Genomic DNA, 26,792 nt, shown 5'->3' on the forward strand with positions numbered 1-26,792 from the left:
CTTGCAAGAGCCCCCTCTTGCACTGCCAAAGCTTTTCGGAAAATGAGAATGCATAATTGGCAAAAGACAGGACATGGTCTTCTAACATGGGCTTCTTTTATGCCCTGGCAGTTGCTATTCAAAGAGACCTAATACATCTGGAATCTTCACACCCGGCAACACAATAATTGTTACTACGGGGAAGTCTTGAACTTGCCTTTAGAAATACTTTTTAATGCAATATCAGATGCCTTAAAAAGAAAACATGGTTATAATCCTTATTCCTACCAGCCCACCACTAATCTTCATAACTGAAACTTAGCAGCATCAGATATGGAGTGGGTGAGAGTCCATTACCCAACACTGGACCCCAAATCTCTCCATTAAAATCTTAAATCCAGCTCATCAAAAGACACCATTAAGAAATCAATACAGGATTTCCCTGGTGGTGCAGTGGTTAAGAGTCCACCTGCCAATGCAGGGAACACAGGTTCGAGCCCTGGTCCGGGAAGATCCCACATGCCGCGGAGCAACTAAGCTGTGCGCCTCAACTACTGAGCCTGTGCTCTAGAGCCCACTTGCCACAACTACTGAAGCCCACGCGCTTAGAGCCTGTGCTCTGCAACAAGAGAAGCCACCACAATGAGAAGCCCGCGTGCTGCAACAAAGAGTAGCCCCTGCTCGCTGCAACTAGAGAAAGCCCATGCACAGCAGCGAAGACCCAACGCAGCCAAAAATAAAATAAATATATAAATAAATATATATATATATATATATATATATATATGAGCTTTTTTTAAAAAAAAGGGTAGTTGCCTGTTTTGGGGAGGAGGCGTGGAATGAGGGGCTGACTGGGAAGAAAGATAAGGGAGATTTTCTGGAGTGATAAAAATGTTCTATATCTTGTTTTGGATATTGGCTACATGGGTGTATCCAACTGCTAAAACTTAGCTAACTGAACACTTATGATCTGGGATTTATATAAATTATATTTAATATATATTTTTTAAATAAGGAAGAAAATCCTGAGTACAGCTGCCAAGACAGGAGTGTGAGATCATATAGTGAATACGATCTACTTCTAAAATGTCAGAACAACAAAAACAAGATGAGAGAAGGCCCCAGGGATTCACTGCCTGGTGGGCTTGGCTTCTCTCCTACACTGGAGGGGCTGCTAATGAGAAGTTAAAGCCACATCACCAGAATGCTGCCCTGCGAACCCCAGAATGAGGACACGGGCCAAGGCACAGAGGCTATGTACAAAATAGCCGTGCACTGTTCCCCAAATTTATCCCTAAATTTGGCTTTTTTATTACTATTATTAAAACTCTGGCCAAACATTGGCCAAATGGTCATCTAATTACAGTAAGTCCCCTACATACAAATGAGTTCCGTTCAGAGAGCGTGTTGGTAAGTCTAATTTGTTCATAAGTCCAGCAGAGTTAGCCTAGGTACCCAACTAACACAATCGGCTATATAGTACTGTACTGTAATAGGTTTATAATACTTTTCACACAAATAATACATAAAAAGCCAACACAAAAAATAAAGAAAACATTTTTAATCTTACAGTACAGTACCTTGAAAAGTACAGTACAACAGTGGCATACAGGGGCTCGGCATCAATGTGAACAGGCAAGAAGAGTTACTACTGACTGGAGAGGGATGAGGAGGTGGGAGACGGTAGAGCTGAAGGATCGTCAGCAAATAGGAGACAGAGGGCAAGCTGCCATTTCACTCATAGCCTGAATGCATGTTCACATCTTTGAAAGTTCTCAACTTGAAGGTATTGTATGGTAGGGGAGCTTACCGTACTCTAGGGGACTTACCGTACTCTAGTATAGACCACTGTGGTATATATCAGACGTGGCAGATATTAGGATACCAAGCATATCACATTCAGAGGTTGGATCAGGCTCAACCGTACAAAATATTGGAGTTATAAGGGATTCAGGATATACAGGGACCTTCAGAATGGACCCCTCTGGCTTTCACCCTAGTTATAATGGTATAACATCCAGGACTCAAAATATCCATCCGAACCATCACCAGATGGCATCCCCTTAAACAGAAGACTGAAAATCAGCTAACTAGTGAAGAACATCATAGTCAGCAAAAGCCCACACAGCTATACCTGGAAAAGGGAAGAAAATTTCTTGTATTTTCTTCTATTGTCATCATTCTTGCCTTTAAAAAATCATTGCAGGTGATTTGAGTTTTCTCTTTGTGAAAGACACCAGAATTTGGGATCAGGCTTTCACCCTTGCTTGCTGTGATATCTTAGAACAACTTCCATGAGACTCACTTTTCTCATCTGTTAAAAGGTCTACTGTCCTACTGGGAGAAAATATTTGCAATGATGCAACTGACAAGGGCTTAATTTCCAAAATAAACAAAATAGCTCATACAAACTCAACAACAACAACAAAATAACCCAGTTGAAAAATGGGCAGAAGACCTAAATTGACATTTCTTCAAAGAACACATACAGATGGCCAACATTTCGCATGAAAAAGATGCTCAACATTGCTAATTATTAGAGAAATGCAAATCAAAACTACAATGAGGTACCACCTCACACCAGTCAGAATGGCCATCATCAAAAAGTCTACAAACAATAAATGCTAGAGAGGGGTGTGGAGAAAAGGGAATCCTCCTACATTGTCAGTGGGAATGTAAATTGGTGCAGCCACTATGGAAACAGCATGGAGGTTCTTCACAAACACTAAAACAGAGTTGCCATATGATCCAGCAATGCCATTCTCCTGGGCATATTCTGGACAAAACTATAAATCAAAAAGATACACGCATCCCTATGTTCAGAAGCATCACTATTTACAATAGCCAAGACATGGAAGCAATCTAAATGTCCATGGACAGATGAGTAGATAAAGAAGATGTGGTCACATATATACCAATGGAATATTACTCAGCCGTAAAGAAGAATGAAATAGTGCCATTTGCAGCAACATGGATAACCTAGAGATTACCATAAGTCAGAAAGAGAAAGACAAATACCATATGATATCACTTATCTGTAGAATCTAAAATATGACACAGGGCTTCCCTGGTGGCTCAGTGGTTAAGAATCCACCTGCCAATGCAGGGGGCACAGGTTTGAGCCCTGGTCCAGGAAGATCCCACATGCCACGGAGCAACTAAACCCACACACCACAACTACTGAGCCTGCGCTCTAGAGCCCATGAGCCATGAGTACTAAGCCCACGTGCCACAGTTACTGAAGCCTGCACGCCTAGAGCCCGTGCTCCGCAACAAGAGAAGCCACCGCAGTGAGAAGCCCGGGCACCGCAATGAAGAGTAGTCCCCACTCCCCGCAACTAGAGAAAGCCTGCAGCAGCAACAAAGACCCAACGCAGTCAAAGATAAACAAATAAATTTATTTTAAAAAATAAAATAAAGTGAAATAAAATATGACACAAATGAACTTACCTACGAAACAGAAAGAGACTCACAGACATAGAGAACAGAATTGTGGTTTCCCAGGGGGAGCGAGGGGGAGGGAGAGATGGATTGGGAATTTGGGATTAGCAGACATAAACTCAATATTATACATAGAATGGATAAACAACAAGGCCCTACTGTACAGCACAGGGAACTATATTCAATATCGTATCATAAACCATAATGGAAAAGAATATAAAAAAGAATGTGTATATATGTATAACTGAATCATTTTGCTGTACAGCAGAAATTAACACAACATTGTAAATCAACTATGCTTCAACAAAATAGGTTAAAAAAAAAAGGTCTATCATCCTAGGTACCTCCCAAGATTAATGAGAGACTCACACAAAATGATGTATATGAAAATCTTCTGTATCTCGCAAAATGCTAGGCAACCAGTTTTACTATTACTAATAATAGGCATTTCCTCTTTAGGGGAGCAGCTTTTTATTATAAAATGAATTTCACTCCATCTAATACCAGCACCTTGTATCTTACACTTGTGATGCACCTGAATTTGTGGCAGCTGGAAAGGATATATACAAACTGTAAGAATGATCTGTAGGTATATTGTTTCCAAAACTTCTCCATAATTCTTTCTGCGACCTGCTTTAGGAACTCACTCCACCACGCTGACCATTGTCACGTGTACGGGGTGTCTCCTGTTGGCCCCTCCAGATCCTCTCTCTACTCTTCACTCCATCCCCTCCTCCCACGGAGACTGACCCGCAGACCATATCACTGGGGCTCCTTTGCCCTCTGGTGTCTGGTTTGGTTCAGCCAATGGGGAAGCCTGGCAGAAGATCCAAGGGAGGGAGGAGAGTGAGGCTGGGGTGTTTTTCTCCTGGTTCCCTCTCTGCAGCCTCAGGATGGCTGTGTCCCTCATGAAAAGCCACAGGTCGGGCTTCCCTGGTGGCTCAGTGGTTGAGAGTCCGCCTGCCGATGCGGGGGACGCGGGTTCGTGCCCCGGTCCGGGAGGATCCCACATGCCAGGGAGCGGTTGGGCCCGTGAGCCATGGTCGCTGAGCCTACGCGTCTGGAGCCTGTGCTTCGCAACGGGAGAGGCCACAACAGTGAGAGGCCCGCGTACCACAAAAAAAAAAAAAGAAAAGCCACAGGTCCTCTCAAGGTCTCAATGGGTCCCTCTGTACATGATCCCGACTTCCGGATTCTGACCACCGTTCTCCCGTCAGGACTAGGGATGGTAACAGCTTCACTGTCCCCTACACCCTGCACAGACCTTTGTGAACAGGCCCGTAATTAACTGCTTGTCAAGTTATAGTTTTATAGTCATCTGTGTTTTACCAAGACCTTGACTAACAACAACTTCTCTATATTTTTCCTTACATTTAACCTAATTTTTTTCTGCTCTTTAAGCCTAGCTCCTATTGTTCTCACTTCAAATTCAACATTACTTGTTCAATGAAGTGAACCCCATGGGTTACAGTCCCTGAATTCTACTGAAGCCAATTCATCACTGGGTTTTACCATCAAGAAAAAGAAAAGCCCAGAGTTGATGGAGAAATGTCTTTCTAGAACTTGTACTTTACACATGAAAGACAGTGGGACTCAGAAAGCAGAGAGCTTGCCTCACTGCATCCTGTGGCTTTTTAGGATAAAATGCAAAATCCAGGATCCAAAGAGCTGGTCCTCTCACAAGGACAGGCAACATGAGTTAAGCCTTTTATGTTTTTGGTTTTATTGTTACTAACTTGAATCATGAGTATCTTCTGATACTTATATACCAGGTAGCTTGACACAAAAGGTATGTTTTTCAATTGAGTATTTGGAATTCACCTTGACACTGATCTCTTGCAACTGTGCCCCGAGTTCATTCCAGGTCTCAATTAACTGACCCAATAAAAGAATGTCTGGGGAACCTGAAGCTATCCAAGAAGAAGCATCGCCTTCAGTTTGCCCATTCCTACCTGCTAAGAAAGTTCCTCATAATCCCCATCACATAACATCATTAAATAATTATGCCTATCACAGCTTGGTATTGATGAGTGTCTTTTTTGATACAAGATTTCATTCTCTAAATAGACTGACCTTTCCCTGCTGCTTAAGGACTTCCACTTTGCTTTTTACTTCCCTACTGCTCCAAGCTCAAGATGCATCTGAAAAGTCAACTATGTATGTTTAAATAAATAAACAGTTCCAGTAATTGTGCGAAGGTAGAGTAGCTTAAAAATGAATGAGTTTAGTGAAGTGAACTTAAGCATTTAGTTCTACTAATTCCTGAAAACCCATTAATATGGCAATAAAGGAAATATTTTAAATGCAGAAATCCATAAGGACAGAGAGAACAGAAAAACGGCAGTAAAATTTTAGAAGTTAGAAAAGCAGCGGGCAAGCATAAATTGACTCAGTGGTCCTGAGAAAACTCAATCTCCTACAATAGCAATGAGGAAAGCCAAAACAGCAGAATTTATTCCTCAGAATCTCCAAATGTTCAGAAATGGGTGGCAGCAGATACCTCTGGATATGAAAGTGAGGCTAGAAAAGGACTGGTTGTGAGTCTCAGAAACAATCAGAAAATGGCACAACCACTATGGGAAACTATTGGCAGTTTCTAATAAAGTTAAATATCTACCACCCTATGACTCAGCAGTTCATTTTTAGGTATATACATTAGTGTATATGCCTAGAAAAAGACATGTACAAGAATGTTCAGAGCAACTGGTTCATAACAGCCAAAAGCTAGAAACAATCCAAACGTCTAAGAATAGGAAAACAGATGAACAAATTGCAGTCCACTCATAAATGAAATAAAACCCACTGCTATGGTTTGAATGTTTGTGTCCCCCAAAATTCGTAAATTGAAATCCTAATCCCAAAGCGATGGCATTAGGAGCTGGGGCCTTGGGGAGGTTATTAGGTCACGAGGGCAGAGTCAATGGGCAAGCATAAATTGACTCAGTGGTCCTGAGAAAACTGAATCCTACAATAGCAATGAGGAAAGGCAAAACAACGGAATTTATTCCTCATGAATGGGATTAGTGAACTTGGGTGTGTGTATTTTTTTCTATTTAAATATCAAAAGCTCGCCAAATTCTTTCCTTTAGAAACGTCTCAAAAACTTTTAATTCAGCTGATTCACTTTGTTATAAAGCAGAAACTAACACACCATTGTAAAGCAATTATACCCCAATAAAGATGTTTAAAAAAAAACAAAAAAACACACACAAAAAAAAACTTTTAATTCAAAAAATACTACTACAAAAAAAAAAAAAAAAAAAAAAAAAATACTACTACTGCCTCAGAATCCTTTTCTTTCACACTTTCTTTCTTCTTTTAATTTCCCAAGAAAATATCACTGCTACCCATTTAGTCACTATGCCTTTTTTCCCCCACAGGCACTCTTTTGATACTGCTCAAAAATAAATGAAAAACAGAATACACTTTTCTCCAGTGGGGCACAAAAACATAGGTGGTCTTAAATATTACCGAATGAATGAATGAATCAATCAATCAATGAGCAAATGAAAGAAAATTGATTCTTATTATAAGCACTATATGGAGGTATCATGCATCCTTACTAGTATTCTGCAACATATACAGACAGGCCCTGAAAGGCAAACACCAGATTAACTATCACTGCTTGCATGAAAATGGCTACTGCTCCTGGTGGGAACTCACCCCTTCCTGGGGCTGGAAGATGGGACTTCTGTCCCAAACATTTGTAGGAAGGAGTTGGGGTGGTGAGTGACTGGGTGGAAGAACAAAGCACCCAGTCCTTAGAATTCAGGTTACATTTTCCCGTTGAAACAAGAACATTCTGTGATCTGGCTGGGAATGTGACCAACATTCTAACATTTATGTTCTCAGAGACAAGAAGTCCAAGCTCCAAACCACTGATCAGTCACCGGTTAATAAGACGAATGTCAGAGGACCCATGACAATGAACATAACCACTTATTTGACTCTTAACATTTACAATTTTAATTCAGTTTGGAGAAGCACGTTAATACAAAGGTGCAGAAACATGAGCAAAGTTATCTGAATACAACACCAATGACACCAGGAAAAAAAATCCAAGACAAGACACCAAACTAAAACCTTTCTGAACTAGTTCAGCAAAATGAATCTTCTGATAGACCGCTCAGCACCACGGCAACCAACAAAACATAGTAAATCACAGCAACTCACAAAGCCCAGCCTCCTGCTGCTCTAAAGCTGTTTCAGGAGCTCACACATGCGCTGACTCGGTTTGCCAGGGCGCCTTTAATCTTCAGATCCCAAGAGAACCTGCTCCTGGGCTTCACTCCCTTGACATCTTTTAAACTTCTTCCAGAAGCTTGGCAGATATATTACCAATGTCCAGACTGGTTCTCCCTGCCAACAAGCCAAACACAGGCCCGTGGCTGTGAACAGAACCAGCTGTCTCTCTTTCCTCTCAGAGATGTTTAAGTGTCAGATTTACTCATGTTATGGCTAGCCCAGATTTTCTTTTTATAAAATATTTCAAGTGTAATAACATTTATTTTGAATTCCTTTTTCAACAGTAGTGAAGGGCTTCTTCCTCTCCCCACCAGAGTGAGACACAAATTTTCACTAGTTTGGGACACAGCTTCGAGGTGAGCTAAAAGCACTTATAACTGAGAGGTGCAAATTCCTGAGGAAAATATACAAATCTCAGGGTATTTTCAAGGCTTCAGCTTGTGAGAGGAACTTCTGCCTTACCTGGGGTCCTCCCCTGCCCTGTTCTCTTGCAGATGCCCCATCCCCCAGGGCTGCCTTTCAGCACATTGCACCCCTCATTTCTCAGGAAAGTGACTCTTCTCATGACCCAAGCAATCAGGAGTAGCAGAGAAGGAGGCGACCTCATCATCTGTCTGGCTCCATAATTCCCTGGTACAACTTAGGCAGCTCTGCCACTCTAAATTAATATATTCTCATCAGGAATGTGGCAGAGGACCAGGAGGAAAATATCCTAATGAGAGCCTCAAGAGAAATAATCAGAGGATGACACGACACACGGGATGTACTCTTCGAACAAGGTGAGAGGGTCAGGAACGTGGTCTGCTCTGCCCCTGGGGAATAAGGTGGCAGAAGTATATTTGGATTTGAAGATAAGAAACGCAGCAGAAAGTTTTAAGGAAAATTGCAGATCTATGATTCTTAAGAGTTCACTTTCCTTCTAAGTTATTCTTCTCTTTCATCTGTGCATCTCGACTCTTCGTTCTTTCCCTGCTTCTAGCCCCTTCTCCAGTGCTCTTAGCTTCTCAAGGTTCAGCAAATTAGAGGGTCAGATCTTAACGACTTCCCACAATGAAGATCGAGGCTCTTGAGAAACTTTCCAGAGCCAACAGTCCTCAAAGACAGCTGCCGTCAAGTCCTTCCCTCTGTACTTTACAGGCTGTTCCTCACGTCAGGCTGTTCCTCACGTCAAGAGGTGAAGACTAATATATACAATGGAATATTATCCAGCCTTCAAAAGGAAGTACTGACACATGCTACAGCACAAATGAACCTTGAAAACAGTATGCTAAGTGAAATAAGCCAGATACAAAAGGACACATATTGTATGACTGCAGTTATATGTAGAGTCATCAAATTCATGGAGACAGAAAGCAGAATGGTAATTACCAGGGAAGAATGGGGAGTTATGGTTGAATGGGTGCAGAGTTTCTGTTGGGGAGGATGAAAAAGTTCTGGAAATGGATAGTAGTGATGGTGGCACAGTGCTGTGAATGTACTTAATGTCACTGAACTGTATACTTTTAAATGTTAAAATTGTAAAATTAAAAATATGGGGCTTCCCTGGTGGCGCAGTGGCTGAGAGCCCGCCTGCTGATGCGGGGGACGCGGGTTCGTGCCCCGGTCCGGGAGGATCGCACATGCCGCGGAGCGGCTGGGCCCATGAGCCACGGCCGCTGAGGCTGTGCACCCGGAGCCTGTGCTCCGCAACGGGAGAGGCCACAACAGTGAGAGGCCCGCGTACTGCAAAAAAAAAAAAAAAAAAAAAAAAATTTTAAATATGTAGATTTTACTCACAAAAGAAAAAAAAAAGAGGAAAAGAGGTAGAGTCCAATTTCCAATTCCCCTCCCCTTGATTCTAAGGTGGTCTTGGGAACTTGTTTGACCAAGAGAATGCAGCAGAAGTGACATTCTGGTACATCCAGGCTAGACGGTAAGATGACGCCTGGGCCACCTGGGCCTCTTGGAACACTCATTACAGACAGTCCCTCTCAGAACCCAGTCTCCATGCTGGGTGGCTGTTACAGGAGGAGGTCACATGTCCATGCTCTAGTTAACAGCCCTTGCTGGGCTCCCAGCCATGTCTTTTATATATATGTACTGAAATATTGAAGGAGGAAATGTGAAGGCTGGGATTTAAGTGAAAACAACACAGTGGTAAGGGAGAAGAGAAATGGATGGTTAGGGGTGTAGGGGAGACAAGCTTTAACATGTGTAGCTGGGCAATGAGTACAAGGTGGGGGGTTGCTGTGTTTCTCTCACATTAAGAGTATATTTGAAATTTCCCATATCAAAGGAAGAAAAGGAGGAGGTGGAAAGGAGATGCAGGGGGGGAGAAGATAAAGAAACCAACTGGACTCATCTCTTCACAAAGTCAATTCCTGGAAAAAGAAAAAAAAAGGGGGCAGGAAGAGTATTCTAGAATACAGAAGACTAAAGAGACAGAATAGTCAAATAAAATGACTGAACCTTGACTGGGTCCTGGATTTTGAAGAACAGAACAGGATCACATAGGAGTATTCACTTCTGAATGATCTGTCAAGCTGTACACATATACATACACAAATATGCACAAATCATACTTCAGTTGAAAAGCTTTTTGATGAATAAAAAATTATATAACATTTTGGAATAATTGGGAAAGTTTAAATATGGGCTGAATATTAGATGACAAATTACAAGTAATTTTCTTACTTATGATAATGTTATTACGGTGAGGTAGAAGAATGTCTTATTTTTAGGAGATGCCTCCTAGAGCATACAGGGGTGAAGTACCATGAAGTCTGAAACTTTGAAACACTTCAATGTAAAATATTTATATATAAACATAGCAAGTAAGGCAAAACATTAAAAGCTATTGAATCCAAGTGGAAGGTATATGAGAATTCATTATTTACTCAACTTTTCTGTAAGTTTGAGAATTTTCATAATAAAACATTAAAAAAATATTGAAGAGGCTTTTGCAGGTGCAAAAGTAACAAGAAGCAGTAGCATGTGCCCACCAGCTATTACTAATGAACTTCTTTAGAAAAGAGCTAGTAACGTGCCTGGGGATACAGAGGTCTTGGTGGAATAGTCCCTCCAAGTCAAGTCTTCTTTTTGGTATAACAGTCATCTACCTCTCTCAAGCACACCTTAAAATAAAGCCTATCCATCACAAAGGCCCGCTCAGCTGCACAGAGCTCCCAGCAACCCTCCCATCCCTTAACAGACAAGCCTGCTGTGGAAACAGACCCACAAAAACAAGGGTAGTGACTAAGAACATGGACTCTAGATAGAAACCATCTGAAATTGCAACCCAACTCTGTCACTTTTAGCTGTGTGACCTTGGGCAGATTACTTAACCTCTCTGTGCCTTGGTTTCCCCAGAATGAGGATACTAATAACATCTTATAGGATTAGTGGGTTAATACATGCATCTTACTTATGTGTTTACTATTATTACTATTCTTCTTATTATTACAAATTATTACAAACATTAAAAATATTACCAACCTAGTTCTTCAGTCACAAATAGAATTTATGAATAATCAAGGAACAACAGACATTCAAAAATCTAACAGCACCAAACAAGAAGGACCAAGATGTCAACCAGAACTACTGACTCCCATGGAGAAAACATTGATTACTCAGAGAATAGAAAAGAAAAAGACAAAGAAATAAAAAGTATAAGACTTTGAAAAGTTAAACAAAGATGATCAATTCAAGAGGTCCAACATCTGACTATTAGATGTTCTAGAAAAATAGAGCAGAGCAAATGGAGGGAAGGAAATAATCAAAGAAACAGCAAAGAAAATTGCTTGGTGTTGAAGAAAGACACATGTCTTCAAATTTTAAAAAACTCAAATATTCAATGTTAAAAATAGTCAAAAATTATGAAGGAAGAAAGACCCACACCTAAATATACCTTCATGTAATTTCAGAAGACTGTCAGAAAAATTATCTGAAACTTGCAAATGGGCAAAAGAGATTACTGGGTATTCCATTTACTTATTTAGTTATTTGATCAGCTATTTTATAACTGTGTAGAGGCAGAGTTTAAGTTGCAGATTTTTTTTTCAGTAAAGATGGAAATAAATTCTATCCAATGGAACAGAAAACCTCAAAAGTTACTGTTTATGGCTCTGCTGGACATCAACCAGTTTTGTATCTATCCCAGCAATCTCCTCCTAACATCACCTATAAATACTTAGCTCCTCAAATGTGCTTTGAACCAGTTTTCCCTCATTACTGACACATGTTCATTTTATATTTGCCTAAGAGTCATGATTTTATCTTTTCGAAAAGTAAACTTTATCAATACGAAGATAAAGATCCTAAAAGCTTCCAGATAGAAAGAAAGGGGCTGCCCACTAAGGAACAAGAATCAGGTCAGCATCAGTGACAGAAGTCATCAAGCACTGCCTTCAAATTTTGGAAGGAAAATCATTCTGAACCCCAAATTCTATACGTAGCCAAACTATCATTCAAGTGGGAGGGCAAAACAAAGACACATCAAGACTTTCAAACCCTTAGAGAGCTCGTTTCCCTTACATTCTTCGTGAAAACTTTTATTTGAGAATATTCTCTGGCAAAATGAAAAAGGAATTCAAGAAAAAATAATGCATGAGGCTTGAGATCTAAGAAACAATGGCTCTAATCCAAGAATACCAAGAAAAGAAATATTTAGATGACATCTGTATAGGAGACCTAGAAAACAATTAAGTCCAAACTGGAATAGGAAGTTAATAGTCTTAGAAATGTCCAAAGGAGAAAGTGAAACAACTAGCAAAAAGTATGATTAAGAAGCTAGATAAATAAAACTCACACTTAGAGTCAGCTGATTTTCAACAAGGGTTCCAAGATAATTCAATGAGGAAAAAACAGGCTCTTCAACAAGTGGTGCTGGGACAACTGGATATCCACCTGCAAAAGAATGAACTCGGACCACTGACACACCGTATGCAAAAATTAACTCAAAATAGACCTAAGTATAAGCTAAACAATCAAACTCCTAGAAGAAAAAATAGGAGTAAATCTCCATGACCTTAGATTAGACCAGCCTTCTTAGATATGACAGTACAGCAACAAAAGAACTTCATGAAAATTAAGAACTTTTGTGCTTCAAACGACGCCACAGAAGAAGTTGAAAGACAACCCACAGGATGAGAGAAAATATTTGCACATCATATATCTGATAAGGGACTTGAAAAGGGAAATTGGGTAATTTTGTTAGTTGTGATAATGTTACTATGGTGAGGTATGGTGAGGCAAAGGATCTGAATAGACATTTCTCCAAAGAAGACATGCAAATGACCAGTAAACACATGAAAATTCTCAACATCAAATAAAAAACACAATGAGATACCACTTCACACCCATAAAGATGGCTATAATTAAAAATACAATAATAAGTATTGGCAAAGATTCAGAGAAACTGGAACCCGCATACACTGCTGATGGGAATGTAAAATGACACAGTTGCTTTTGGAAACTGTTCTTCAAAATGTTAAACATGGAGTTACTATATGACTCAGCAATTCCACCCCAAGGCATATAGCCAAGAGAAATGAAAACATGTCCACAAAAAAACTAATGTTCACAGCACCATTATTCATAGTAGACAGAAAGTGGGAATGTCTATCAACTGATAAATAGATAAACTGTGGTATATCCATCAATGGACTAGTATTCAACAATAAAAAGGGGGAAAATTACTGATACATGCTACAATGTATCCTTAAAACCTTAAAAATATTGTGCTAAAAAAAAATGCTAAGTGAAAGAAGCCAGTTACAAAGGATCACATATTATATGATTCTGTTTGTTTGAAATACCCAGACTACACAAATTTATAGAGACAGCGACAGTGCATTAGTGGTTTCCTAGGGTGGGAATATTGAGAGGAAATGAGGAGTGACTTCTAACGGGTACAGGGTTTCTTTTTGGGGTGATGTGAAAATGTTCTACAATTGATGGTGGTGATGTTTGTGCATATCTGTGAACATGCCATTGAACTGTACAGTTTAAATGTGTGAATGTTGTGATATGCCAATTACATCTCCATAAAGCTGTTTAAAAATATAAGAAGGGCTTCCCTGGTGGCGCAGTGGTTGAGAGTCCGCCTGCCGATGCAGGGGACACGGGTTCGTGCCCCGGTCCGGGAAGATCGCACATGCCGCAAAGCGGCTGGGCCCGTGGGCCATGGCCGCTGAGCCTGCGCGTCCGGAGCCTGTGCTCCGCGACGGGAGAGGCCACAAGAGTGAGAGGCCCGCGTACCGCAAAAAAAAAAAAAAAAAAAGAAGAAGCTACATGATTTCTGAGATTAGGTACCTTTTTTGCCAACAAGAAAAAGAAGAGTCATTTAGAAACTCTAAGAAAAACGTCACTGTATATATCAGTCATGGTCCAAAGCTGAAGCAAACTAAAATATGACATGATGCTGAGCAAATGGTAGAGAATAAGAAAGAATAATAGATTCGACTTGGCTGCTTGAAACTGTTCTCTCTCCAGATCCAGTCATTCTTCCTGGTGCTACAGAAAATAGTGCAGCTGATCCTTTGAACAAGCAGGACTCATGGGCATCAACAGAAAACCACTTTGCTTCCACCCTCACCCCAGCGATGTTGTTCACACCCACTTTGTAGGGCTAGCTCTTCCCGAACCCTTAGATGAAATCTGAGGCTGGGCCCATGACTCCTCTGGTCAACATCAGATACAAAAAGTCCTCCAGTAACTTCAAGTCACAAAAAGTCCCATTTTGGTAATTAAAATGTCCAGACCTGTGTCCCAGTCAAAACTTGAAACTGCATTTAAATTTCACCTTCTTTCCTTCTCATCAGGCTTCTTCTTGTAGGGAGCAAACACGTCTGCAGTGGGAAAGGCAATGAAAAGACATAATCTCCTCTACTTCCTTGCTTTTTGTGTCCACTTCTCATGAGCCTGCCGGCCACAGCCCTGCCACTCTGGAGAGGAGGGAGCAAGGGGGAGGCCAGGCCAAGTGCGTAAACAAGGTGGGGGGCAGGAAGAGTTCCCTTGATTGTTCACAACCAGCCTTGGCAAGTGTTTACAGGAGACTCTCCTGAATGAGGCTTCCACTGGCTCCTCTGAGATACCCATTCTTGAACTTGCAGTTCCCTTAATGTGGGCATCTGTCAGGGCAGGCCCGGCCTCTCTCTGCTCTGGTCCCCTCACTCCTCTAAGGGGCTCCCTGGGGCAGGAATATAAGCTCATCCCAGGCCTACTCTCTCTCACAGAGCCCACCCATCTGGTCAGCTGGAAGTACACTTCTTGGGCTTGGTCTGTGAAAGTACAATTATTTCCCAACTGCAGTCGTTAACTCTCAGGTCACAAGGACTCCAGCCAGCCCTTTAAATTCCCCAGGCAGGAGTCTGACACCAGTCCAGTCAACCACTGTGAGACCTGTCTCAGGTTCTCCCGTGCTTATCTTTAAGCACTGCTCCCCTCCCCCATGCAGAGGTGGAACTTAAAATGCCACAGCAATTCAGTAACTTTCTCCAAACATTTGTCTCTTTAACCCCTAATCCTTTTACAGCCTGGGGGATGGAGATCAGCTAAGGGCTGCAAAGCTGGTTTCACCCAGAAGCTTAACAAGTCCTGCTTAGATAGTCTAACCCACACTGGAACATGGGAGCTGTTGGCATGGATTGTATTTTGGCTTCAGGTGAATCTGGAAAGCAAGAATCCAATTCTAACCTCCTATTTCAATCACATTCATATAATGAAAATACTGTAAATGCTATTATCGGTTTTCACTCTTTTAGAAACAATTTACAGACAAAATCTGAATGGTATGACATAGTTTAAGAGTAAAATGTTAATGTTAAATCACTGACCATATAAAGGAAATGTTACCATCAACAGGAGGTAAAAGGGGGAAAGAAGCAGAGCTAACTGCTAATTTCTTCATCTTATAAAAGAGAGAATCAAAAGATACTGTCCAAAGTTAATGAATTAAGAAACAGAACTTTATAATATTATTTAAAATTATAAAGCCATCAATAGGAGAAATAAAGATTATTTTCAAATAAAAATAACTTCAATAGGAGAGAATGTGTCACCCATGCCTCCCTTTTAGTGAGATGGAGACAACTGCCAGGGGAACTAAAAGCAGAGAGAAATTAAAATGGTTAATTTGGGGGAGTGTGGTCAGGTTTGGATGCTGGGAAAATGCACAGAGGTCTAATTATTACTTTCAGTAAGAGTAAGAAGGCTGATGAGCTCCCCCCCCTTTTTTTTTTTTTTTTTTTTGGGTTCGCGGCCTCTCACTGTTGTGGCCTCTCCCGTTGCGGAGCACAGGCTCCGGACGCGCAGGCTCAGCGGCCATGGCTCACGGGCCCAGCCGCTCCGCGGCATGTGCGATCTTCCCAGACCGGGGGACGAACCCACGTCCCCTGCATCGGCAGGCGGACTCTCAAACCACTGCGCCACCAGGGAAGCCCAAGCTCCCCCTTTTTTAAATAAAAAAGATTCTTTTCCTCTTAAAAGGCACTTAGTAAATTATAAAATGTCACAATGTCACAGTGGTATGTCTGAAATATATATCTATGGTATCTATATATGTGTGTGTATATATCATATATACACGTTTGATACATATACATATACTGTGTCATGTATGTATATCATATATAAATAAGTATCTTATAGATATAGAAATAAATAGGGAAAAGTCTCAGAGAGGTGATTTATTTATTATGCCCTAAACTATACATCTAATTATGGGACCCCAATCAGATCCAGGTCTGACTCAAATCTACACTCCATCAACATGCAGAATACCTGCTAATACACAATGTCCGTTTATAAATTATTCTTTTCTGTTCACTAAAGAGCTCTACAAGGCAACCCTTTGTATCCTCGTTGAGAAGTGACAGCTAGTCAGACCCAATTCCACCACCACCATCCCTGACAACTGCCCCCACCAGCTCATCTACCTAACACTTTCCACCCAAGTCAAGCACAAACCATCAATCAATCTAACTTGAGCACCCACTGGATTTTTTGTTCTTCAACTGAGCTACCATAAATGAGCAAATGTTTAAAATGAATCTCTTTATTTTTGAACTAATTTTTAAAAAATTCTTGTAAAAGTAACATTGGCAGAAGAAAAAAAAATCATGGTCCCACAGCAGTCGGAGTTCCCGATTATGTTATGAACAACAGAAACCAACTCAGACTAAATAAGCAGGCTATCGGGTAGTTCACAGAATCCACAGGAATCAGGCTCACAAATCTGGGAAGGAGCCCAGGGAAGCTGTGTGCTGGGACCTCTACCAAGGTCATGCCACAGGAAAGCCAGGTCACTGGATGCCAGCCTTGGACACAGGCTGCCTCTTTTGCCGAATGAATTCTAAGCTGCCCCGGCTATTCTGTATCAAGGGCTCCAGCTTCCAAGTCCTGGGCCGGAGCTTCAGTGGGGAGGAGGTCATGGCTCACACCCTGGCTGCCGGCATGCAGGAGTGTAAGCATCTAGCCTCAGAAGCTTCCAGCCAGAGACAGGATCCTGCCTCTCATCAGGACACACAAGGGCAGATAAACAAACCCCGGAGAAAGAGAGTTCAGATATGTAGGTACCGACAGCCAGAACCCAAACAAAACAGGGAAACTAAAACATCCTCCACTTCACACAACACATGTCCTCTCCAGACATAAAGTGGAAAGTCAGTCTCCTTCCTTCCCATTCCCACTGCACTCAACAGAGGTGCCTACTGTGAACAGTTTCTTGTATGTCTTTTCAAGAATTTTTCATGTAACTACAAACACACGTATGATCCCCCCAATGTTTTTAAAAAACACAAGGGGTACCATACACATTATTCTGCAACTTTTCACACGACATCTATTTTAAGATGCTCCCTGATTCAAAATGGTCTCCTCCCTTGCCCCAAATCATTCACAGTCCATGTAGTTGTCTCAGAGGCATATTCAGAAATTGATCACTATGGCCTGTTGGGCTCAGAATGCAGGATGGTTAGAAGGCCCTTCGGCAACCCAGACATACACATACTACAGTATGTCTGAAATACACCTCCAAAAACTTCAGCACAGACAGTGTGATATCATGTACATATTGACTGGTCCAAGCTACACCCTCAGGACGATTAAGAATCCAAATTCCAGGATACTCAGCATTTATGAAAAAAGCCATACTCCTGAAGCTGCTGCTTTTATCTTTATCTCCCAACAACATCCAAGCAGCTTTGCTAAATTAGCAGAGTGACAATAGAAATAAGTTGTCCGATTGATGAAATTATTTGTTTGCTTAATTAGCATAATGGATGTTAAGAATGGGCCCTCCGGGGCTTCCCTGGTGGCGCAGTGGTTGAGAATCTGCCTTCTAATGCAGGGGACACGGGTTCGAGCCCTGGTCTGGGAAGATCCCACATGCTGCGGAGCAACTAGGCCTGTGAGCCACAACTACTGAGCCTGCGCGTCTGGAGCCTGTGCTCTGCAACAAGAGAGGCCACGACAGTGAGAGGCCCGCGTGCCGCGATGAAGAGTGGCCCCTGCTTGCCACAACTAGAGAAAGCCCTTGCACAGAAACGAAGACCCAACACAGCCAAAAATCAAAAAAAAATAAATTAATTTTAAAAAGGCTCAACATGAAAAAAAAAAAAAAGGGTCCTCCAATCCAAAAAAAAAATGGTTCTGACGAACCTAGGGGCAGGACAAGAATAAAGAAGCAGACGTAGAGAATAGACCTGAGGGGCTTCCCTGATGGCGCAGTGGTTGAGAGTCCGCCTGCCAATGCAGGGGACATGGGTTTGTGCCCCGGTCTGGGAAGATCCCACATGCCGCGGAGCGGCTGGGCCCATGAGCCATGGCTGCTGAGCCTGCGCGTCCGGAGCCTGTGCTCCGCAACGGGAGAGGCCACAACAGTGAGAGGCCTGCATACTGCAAAAAAAAAAAAAAAAAAAAAAAAAAAAGAGAATAGACCTGAGGACACAAGGAGGGGGAAGGGTAAGCTGGGACGAAGTGAGAGAGTGGCATGGACGTATATACACTACCAAATGTAAAATAGTTAGCTAGTGGGAAGCAGCCGCATAGCACAGGGAGATCAGGTCAGTGCTTTGTGACCACCTAGAGGGGTGGGATAGGGAGGGTGGGAGGGAGACGAAAGAGGGAGGGGATATGGGGATATATGTATACATACAGCTGATTCACTTTGTTATACAGTAGAAACTAACACAACATTGTAAAGCAATTATACTCCAATAACGATGTTAAAAAAAAAAAAGAATGGGTCCTCCATGAAATTTATGATGAGAACTAAAACCAACATAATTTCCAGTCCCTGTGCTAATTCCGGGACTGGCCATACTCTTCTGACCCTATAATAAACAATACTGAGAACAAGCAAAGATAACTGAGCTACTTGCTCCAAGAAATACTTGCTCCTCAAAGGTAAGATTGTGAACCAACTAAAATAGTTATCAAAACTAACAACTTTGCTTTCATCAAATTTGCTTCAAGGCCCTCCCCTCCATTTGCCCACCAATCCAAAGCTACTATCTCATAGGTTCTGCCCAAGTCCAGTCAATTGCCTATCTTGCAAGACTCACCTTAAAATCACTCAGCTGGGGTCCTAAAACTCTATAAATATCCTCTCTTAGACTCACTCCTTCTGAGAACTACGGGTAAGGTGTTCTCCCTTACTTCAGCAGGTCCAATAAACCTAGCTTTGCTTGATCAACAGGATTTCAGGGAATCAACAGTGGTATTCAAGACAAGGGGATGCAACAATTACTACAGGTTAAAAAAACCCTTATTTTATACCTGCAGAAATCAAGAGATTTCCCTGAGATCATCCAATAATTAGTGGTAACGTGTCAGCATTAAAATGCAGGTTTCTTGAACTCTCAAACCAGGGAGCTCATTCCAAATGACTGACAACCATGAAATATTCCTGAAAGAACCAGACTGCACAAGCCAGAGCTTCAGAGTTTCTTTTATCAATGTACAGATTCCTAAACTGTGCCTAGGTATTCTGCTCCCTCCTGTTCTTTTATCATCAGGAATGAAAGGGCCACCATCTGTCCCACGGCATAACCCATCTGTAAGTATTTTCTGACTATCTGGTGAGACTAGTTCCTCAATCTCTTTTGACAAAGTGTCTGGACATTTCATGACCCTCCCTTTGAGGCACAATAAGATGGAAAGAACCTGGATCCCCAAATGGAGTGGGACCATCTTACCAGCCTAGCCTACTTGAACTGTTAGCCGAGGGGTAATAAGATATTCGTGTGTCATACTGATGCCATTTTTCAATCTCTTTGGGGAATGAGGGAGGCTTTACCCTAAATACTATAATCTTGACGTTAGAAGAGAAACTGATGGATCATTTTCTAAAAACAGCCAATTCATCTACCTCTTCTGTTCTTAGTCTAGGGTTCAAATCAACAGGACCCGCAGTTGAGAATAAACCACATATGTGACCCAAGAACATCACCAGGGAAGAACCTTCATTCTTTGTGCTAAAGGATAAAGCTGTCTTTTATCAGCTTGAAGGTCATATTCATCCCCTGTGTTCCTAACTGACAAGAAAAATAAAAATAACTATAGCTCAAATTACCACTTCATAAGCAACCAAAACTGTAGGCAGAATGCCTGGCTGGGCTTTCACAGTGGCAATTCTTATCAAATGTACCACCAAAGGAAAACATCTTGTTACTGAGACTGTTGCCCCAGAATCAGACCCCTGCCCCTCCCTCAAATAGAAACCAGTTAGTCTTAATCTAAGCTTCAGGAGGAAGCTACAAAGAAAAAAAAAAAAAAGAACTGGTTAGAACCAAATAGGCCCAAGATGACGGAATATTTGACTTCTAGTAGGTCTTCTCACTGCTGTGGCCTCTCCCGTTGCGGGCTCCGGACGCGCAGGCTCAGCGGCCATGGCTCACGGGCCCAGCCGCTCCACAGCACGAATGCGCGTCCCCTGCATCGGCAGATGGACTCTCAACCAACTGCGCCACCTGGGAAGCCTGACTTCTAGTAGATCTTGAGCCTCATTATACGTTCATTGTAATACATTAGCAGGTTATGACACACCCACCAGCACCATGACAGTTGACGATTGCCATGACAACTGGAAAAGCCCACATAACGACTGAAAGGAGAGCTGCATCAGTTCCAGGTCCAAATCACACTCTGATTCTCGAACAACTCATGAGTGTTCTTCCCACTCTTTCTAATTCCCTCCCTCCTTTTACCTTGACCCTCCTATATATTCGGTGTCTCTCCCCCAAATTGGGTTGAGAAGTGGATTTGAGAACTAGGTTTCCTCTTCTCCATCCTTTGGCCATCCAATAAAGCTTGTGCTGTTCCAGGGTGGGAGGGAGGCTCAAGAGGGAGGGAATATGGGGATATATGTATACATATAGCTGATTCACTTTGTGATACAGCAGAAACTAACACAACATTGTAAAGCAATTATACTCTAATAAGGATGTGAAAAAAAATAAAATAAAAACATCTTTATAGTTAAAAAAAAACAAGAAAAGAAAAGCTTGTGCTGTTCCAGTCTCAGCATCAGTTTTGTTACTGGCTGTGCAAATCCAATAGGAGAAAGAACCTTCCTGGCAGAGACAGGGGGTCTCCACCCTGGTTAGGACACCAGCCCGGGTCCTGTCCACCAATTCAGTAACTATCTTATCAAGACAATTCTGTTTTCCAACTGAGGTGCCTAAGTAAGGCAGTCTTTGAGGTCATTCCCAGCACTGAGTCTGTGATTTCTAAACAAGTCTAAAACATTTCATTACAATGAAAACTGAATGATATCTAGAAAATATAAGGAACATTCTTTTAAAATGGAAAATGTTTGGGCTCCCCTGGTGGCGCAGTGGTTGAGAGTCTGCCTGCCGACGCAGGGGCCGCGGGTTCGTGCCCCAGTCCGGGAAGACCCCACATGCCGCGGAGCGGCTGGGCCCGTGAGCCATGGCCGCTGAGCCTGCGCGTCCGGAGCCTGTGCTCTGCAACGGGAGAGGCCACAACAGTGAGAGGCCTGCGTACCGCAAAAAAAAGGAAAATGTTTGCTCTTGATGGAAAATACACAAGTATTCTTGATAGAATACCATACACACACATGCACACACCCCCAACCTTAATCCCAGTCACAGCCCAAAATAGCTACAAACATTCACAGAGTGTCTCCCAAAATTATTATTTTGTTCTGGACACCTGAGTATTCTCTCAGTAGAAAGAAGAGGACCCAGTGAATGAAATCTTCCAACCCTGAATTTCCATGAAAACTTGAGTTTGAAGGAACTAGGTCAAACTGACCTTCTTTGTTCAAACCAGTATAAACCTGATGTAATCACTGAAACAAACACAAAGAGGGAGCACAAACGTAAACGCTCTCAAAAGGAAGTGTTCAAATGTTCTAGACACCCAACAACTCAAAATGAGAACAGCTTGCCTCTTGAAAACCCCTAAAGAGACCAACCAGCCCCCTCCCAAACTCCACTACCAAAATACTCTCTAACCACCCTGAAGTTAAAAGGTGGTAAATACAAATTTCAAGTGAACAAAAACGAGTGAGAAAAATTTAAGACAAACGTAAAAAAGAAACTTGGAGAACTAACCCAGGATCTGAATTTCTTATTGGTTGCCAAATTACTGTCACCGTTCAAACCTAAGTGTGCCCTGAGCACAGTGGTCCTGGGGAGAGACCTCTGTCCTCACAGAACTGACTGACCATCTACTGGGGGAGACAGGTGAGGCACACTCAGGCTACTTACAGACCAAGAAGAAGCCAGTATTCAGTGCTGGGACCCGGTGAGGGGCACAGAGGAGGGGTCACCGCAATCAGGTGGTCAAGGAAGGTCTCTCTCTTGAGATGACTGCTGAGCTGAGACCCAGAAGAGAAGAAGGCAGCCAAGCAAACAGCTAGGGAAAGGAAGTCCTAGGTTTGTGAAGGACAGCCTGGCTGTGTCAGAGTCAGAAGGCGCCCCTGTAGGTAGAGTGTGGGACGTGAATGGCGGTAGGGCTGTGACTCTGACCAGCCCAGCCCGGGTCTGCAAAAACACACGGGCACTTCTGGCTTCTCTAATGAACACAGCCTCCCACTCAAATCGTCTGATGGCAGATTCCCTAAACGCAGAAAGGGGGATGCGTGGGGAACCAAAAAAAAAAGGTAAAGTATCCATTGAGGGTCACTAGATTATCCTCTGTGCAGAAAAGAAAACTAGACTCAGAGAAGCTAAGTGGCTTGCACAGAGTGACATAGCTCTTCCGTAAATGAACTAGGACTCAAACTAGGAGTGTCTGACTGGTGCGTCAGTTTCTTTCATCTGGCTTTTTAACATAACAAAAACATTTGGCAGAGGTTATAATAATATACGACTAAGATTCCCATGGACTGTTTTTTCCTCTATGATACTGACTAAGGCTCAAATGACCTACTGATATACTCAGAAAGTTTTCCCTTGCACAATTCCTGCCAATTAATTTATCTTCTTTATAAACTGATGTTAGTTAACATTTCAAAATGATCACTAAATGACCTTCTAAATACATAATTCATAACAGTCAAAACTTCGAAGCTCAGATGTCCAACAGGCTTATGACTGATGGTAATACAGAAATATGACAAAATGCTGCGTAGCAATTCTAAGTGATAGGCATGTGGACTCCTCGTACACGGAAACAACAGCTACTAATGTGAACTTAATTTCATATTAAACAGAAAAAGCAGAGTACAACATGGTATGAACAGACTGGTTACAACTTTGTGACAAAGTACATATACTTAACAAGGATGAGAAATACATTTTTATTAAGGTCATTTTCATTTAAAGTTGCTTGAGCTCACATAATAAATTTACAAGGGCACCTTTCCAAAAGAAAACAATGTTAAAGAAAGAAATATTTTAAAAGGTGGACTTTCTTAATATCTATCTAGAACAAGCACTCATATTCTCTTCACCATTTGGAATTTTAAAAGTACAAATAGCATTAGATTATATAGTTTTCTGATTTTAAATACCTGAGGTTCGTATTACTGAGTATTTCAATATTGACCCAATGAAAAAGGACAGTGCAAAGATGATGCCTATAACCAAATATTAGTGTAAACATCAAACACCATCAAAAATTTTTCTGCAGTGACTGTAAACCTAGAGAGCTGTAAACAAACCCCAAGCACTCATAACACATGCCGTAAGACTCATCCAAAGCCTCATTTTCTCATATCCTCATGTCTAATATATTAAAACGCTATATCAGGGCTTCCCTGGTGGCGCAGTGGTTGAGAGTCCGCCTGCCGATGCAGGGGACACGGGTTCGTGCCCTGGTCCGGGAAGATCCCACGTGCCGCGGAGCGGCTGGGCCCGTGAGCCATGGCCGCTGAGCCTGCGCGTCCGGAGCCTGTGCTCCGCAGCAGGAGAGGCCACAACAGTGAGAGGCCCGCGTACCGCAAAAAAAAAAAAAAAAAGAAAAAACGCTATATCAATCATTTACTCCTTCTGGAAATATTAACAAAGTTTCACCAAATGCAATAATTGATGGACCTGTAAAATGTTGCCTGCATTGTCTTGTGGGTCTGAAAACTCTTCAGTTCAGTTTTTCAAGATCATCAACACAGTATTGGGCTCCATTATTCTCACTGTATCCTGAAATGTGCTTCATCTCCTTGTATTTAAGAATTTAACTAGTTTTATATTTGTTACCCATCACTTAGCAAACAGTGGTCTGAAGGACAGCCTGGCTGCGTTATGTATATAAATGGAATGAATTCAGAAAATTATTTAACCCTATTTCAAAATGGATGGGAGAAACATAAAAGATGCTATACAGAAAAATAAATTTTTTTAAGCATACTTCAAATTAAATTTCCTAGATCCTCTACCTCATCCTTGTAAGTTGGCCTCTCCATTGGCATTTGTCTATTTTTTTATAGTATTCCCTGAATCAAAAGGATATAAATAAAAATAAAGGATGGGAATTTACTAAATGCCATCGAATTGTACACTTTAAAATGGTTAATTTTATACTACGTGAATTTTACCTGAATAACTAAAAAAAGGATAAAGTCAACAATATATGTCTCTATTACGATGAACATATAATATAGGTGTGATAAAGAGAGAATATAGGAAATCTAAGCAAGGAAATTCTGAGATTGCCCAACCAAAGTACTGTAACAATAAAAAACAATGTATTTATGATTTAAGCTGAGATTTGCTTTAAAAGAACGTGGAAGGGGTGGGGAATGGGTAAGGGTCTAACTGAACAAGATTGGCTAAGGATTGATAATTGTTGAAGCTGGATGATTGGTACAGGGAGTTCATTATATCATTCCCTTCACTTTTGTGTATGTTCAAAATGCCCAGAGTAAGCTGTTTAGTGGGGTTTTTTTTAAGACTATTTCTTAAATTAATTAATTAATTAATTTGGCTGCTTTGGGTTATTACTTGCAGCACGCGGGCTCTTCGTTGCGCCGCACAGGCTTCTCTCTAGTTGTGGCACGCAGGCTCCAGAGTGTACAGGCTCAGTAGTTGCAGCACATGGGCTGTTTCTCCACAGCATGTGGGATATTAGTTCCCTGACCAGGGATCGAACCCACGTCCCCTGCATTGGAAGATGGATTCTTTTTTTTTTTTTTTTTTTAATTTATTTATTTTTGGCTGCGTTGGGTCTTCATTGCTGCGTGTGGGCTTTCTCTAGTTGCAGTGAGCAGGGGCTGCTCTTCGTTGCAGTGCACAGGCTTCTCATTGTGGTGGCTTCTCTTGTTGCAGAGCACGGGCTCTAGGCATGTGGGCTTCAGTAGTTGCAGCACACGGGCTCAGTAGTTGTGGCTTGCGGGCTCTAGAGAGTAGACTCAGTAGTGGCACATGGGCTTCGTTGCTCCGCAGCATGTGGGATTTTCCCGGACCAGGGTTCAAACCTGTGTCCACTGCACTGGCAGGTGGATTCTTAACCACTGCGCCACCAGGGAAGTCCTGGAAGGTAGATTCTTAACCACTGAACCACCAGGGAAGTCCCAGCCATTTAGTTTTGTTTTGCTTTGCTTTTGTTATATCTTTACAATAGATCTAACCCTGGAACTTGAAAAACATGTATAGAATTGGGTATATAAGAAGCTTAAAGTGAATCAGAAAAGCAGCAAAATTATCATCCTACTTTACTGTCATGAGAACATCTGGCTTCTAATATTGTTCACTGTTAACTTCTTTTTTTAATGAACAAGGAAGCTTTAGCACTTCCTCAACAATTTATTTCAACTGACTTCATAAACAGCACATTTTACAAAGGGTAAAAATTTATAAGATCAGTACATACCAGGAGTATCATAGGCCGTTTCCAAGTTGTTAATCCTATGATTCCAGAGAGTATCACCTACAAGGATAAACAGGATCATAAATCTAGAAAAGGGACCAATTCCAATAAACTAATCCCCAGTCTCTGAAGTATATATTTTTTTAAAATACTGAAATTTCAAAGGCTTCTAACTCAAACATTTAATATTCCTGTTGATTACATGAGCCCTGGTATATGGTTTTAGACTATCTTTCTTGTCCAAGTTCCGGAAACTTTTTCACTGACTGCGTATGTTTTTTCTTAAGGTCAGTTAAGAACATACAAACAGAAACTAGCCTATCCTCTGAGTTAAGGAATCAGTATTTCCTATCCAGGTTTCCTGCCCCCAGTAGCACCTAATCTGTCACCAGAGTCAGCCGCATAAAAAGAATGTCTGGCTGCAACCCTCCCTTCATTTGGTAGGTACCCATACTTCACGGGACAAGTCAATTCCTCAAAATGGTAAACAAGGCCTTCCAGGATCTTCCCCTGCCTACTTCTCAAGCCTGGTTTCCATGTACTCCTGACCCACCCTCCTTCCAGGCAAACTTGTCCTTCCTCAGACTGGCCAGGCTCTAGACATTCCAGGACTTTGTGCTTCTCTTTGCCACAGAGTCCTCTCTTCCCAACTCCCCTCCTAGCTGCCTGAGAACTCCTATGCATTCTGCAAGGCCCCAACACACAGTCATCATCTCTGATAAGCCATATTAATCTTAACACTCCACACTCCTGTAAGCCCTCTACATATAACTTTTTCCCAAAAAAAAACTCATCGCATTTTTGTCTTGCCCACTGACTATGAATGCCTGTCCTGTCTCTCTGAATCCCCAGCTCCTAGCAAAGTGCTTGTCACA

The 26,792-nt window shown here is 41.8% G+C and overlaps 1 protein-coding gene across 2 annotated transcripts in view; it reads right to left on the bottom strand.

Annotated features, from left to right (window-relative positions):
• FAM189A2 (family with sequence similarity 189 member A2) overlaps positions 1-26,792 on the bottom strand; it is a 61,501-nt gene that overhangs the window by 24,771 nt on the left and 9,938 nt on the right. Inside the window, exon 2 of one of the 2 annotated variants that reach the window (XM_032635693.1) lies at positions 25,921-25,977. The exons of the other annotated variant lie outside the window; for it this stretch is intronic. Within the exon in view, the coding sequence (XP_032491584.1) occupies positions 25,921-25,977 (57 nt within the window). The remainder of the gene's footprint in view (positions 1-25,920; positions 25,978-26,792) is intronic. 2 annotated transcript variants of the gene reach the window in all.

Source organism: Phocoena sinus, chromosome 6 (assembly GCF_008692025.1).
Source record: "Phocoena sinus isolate mPhoSin1 chromosome 6, mPhoSin1.pri, whole genome shotgun sequence".
Taxonomy (NCBI): Eukaryota; Metazoa; Chordata; class Mammalia; order Artiodactyla; family Phocoenidae; genus Phocoena; species Phocoena sinus.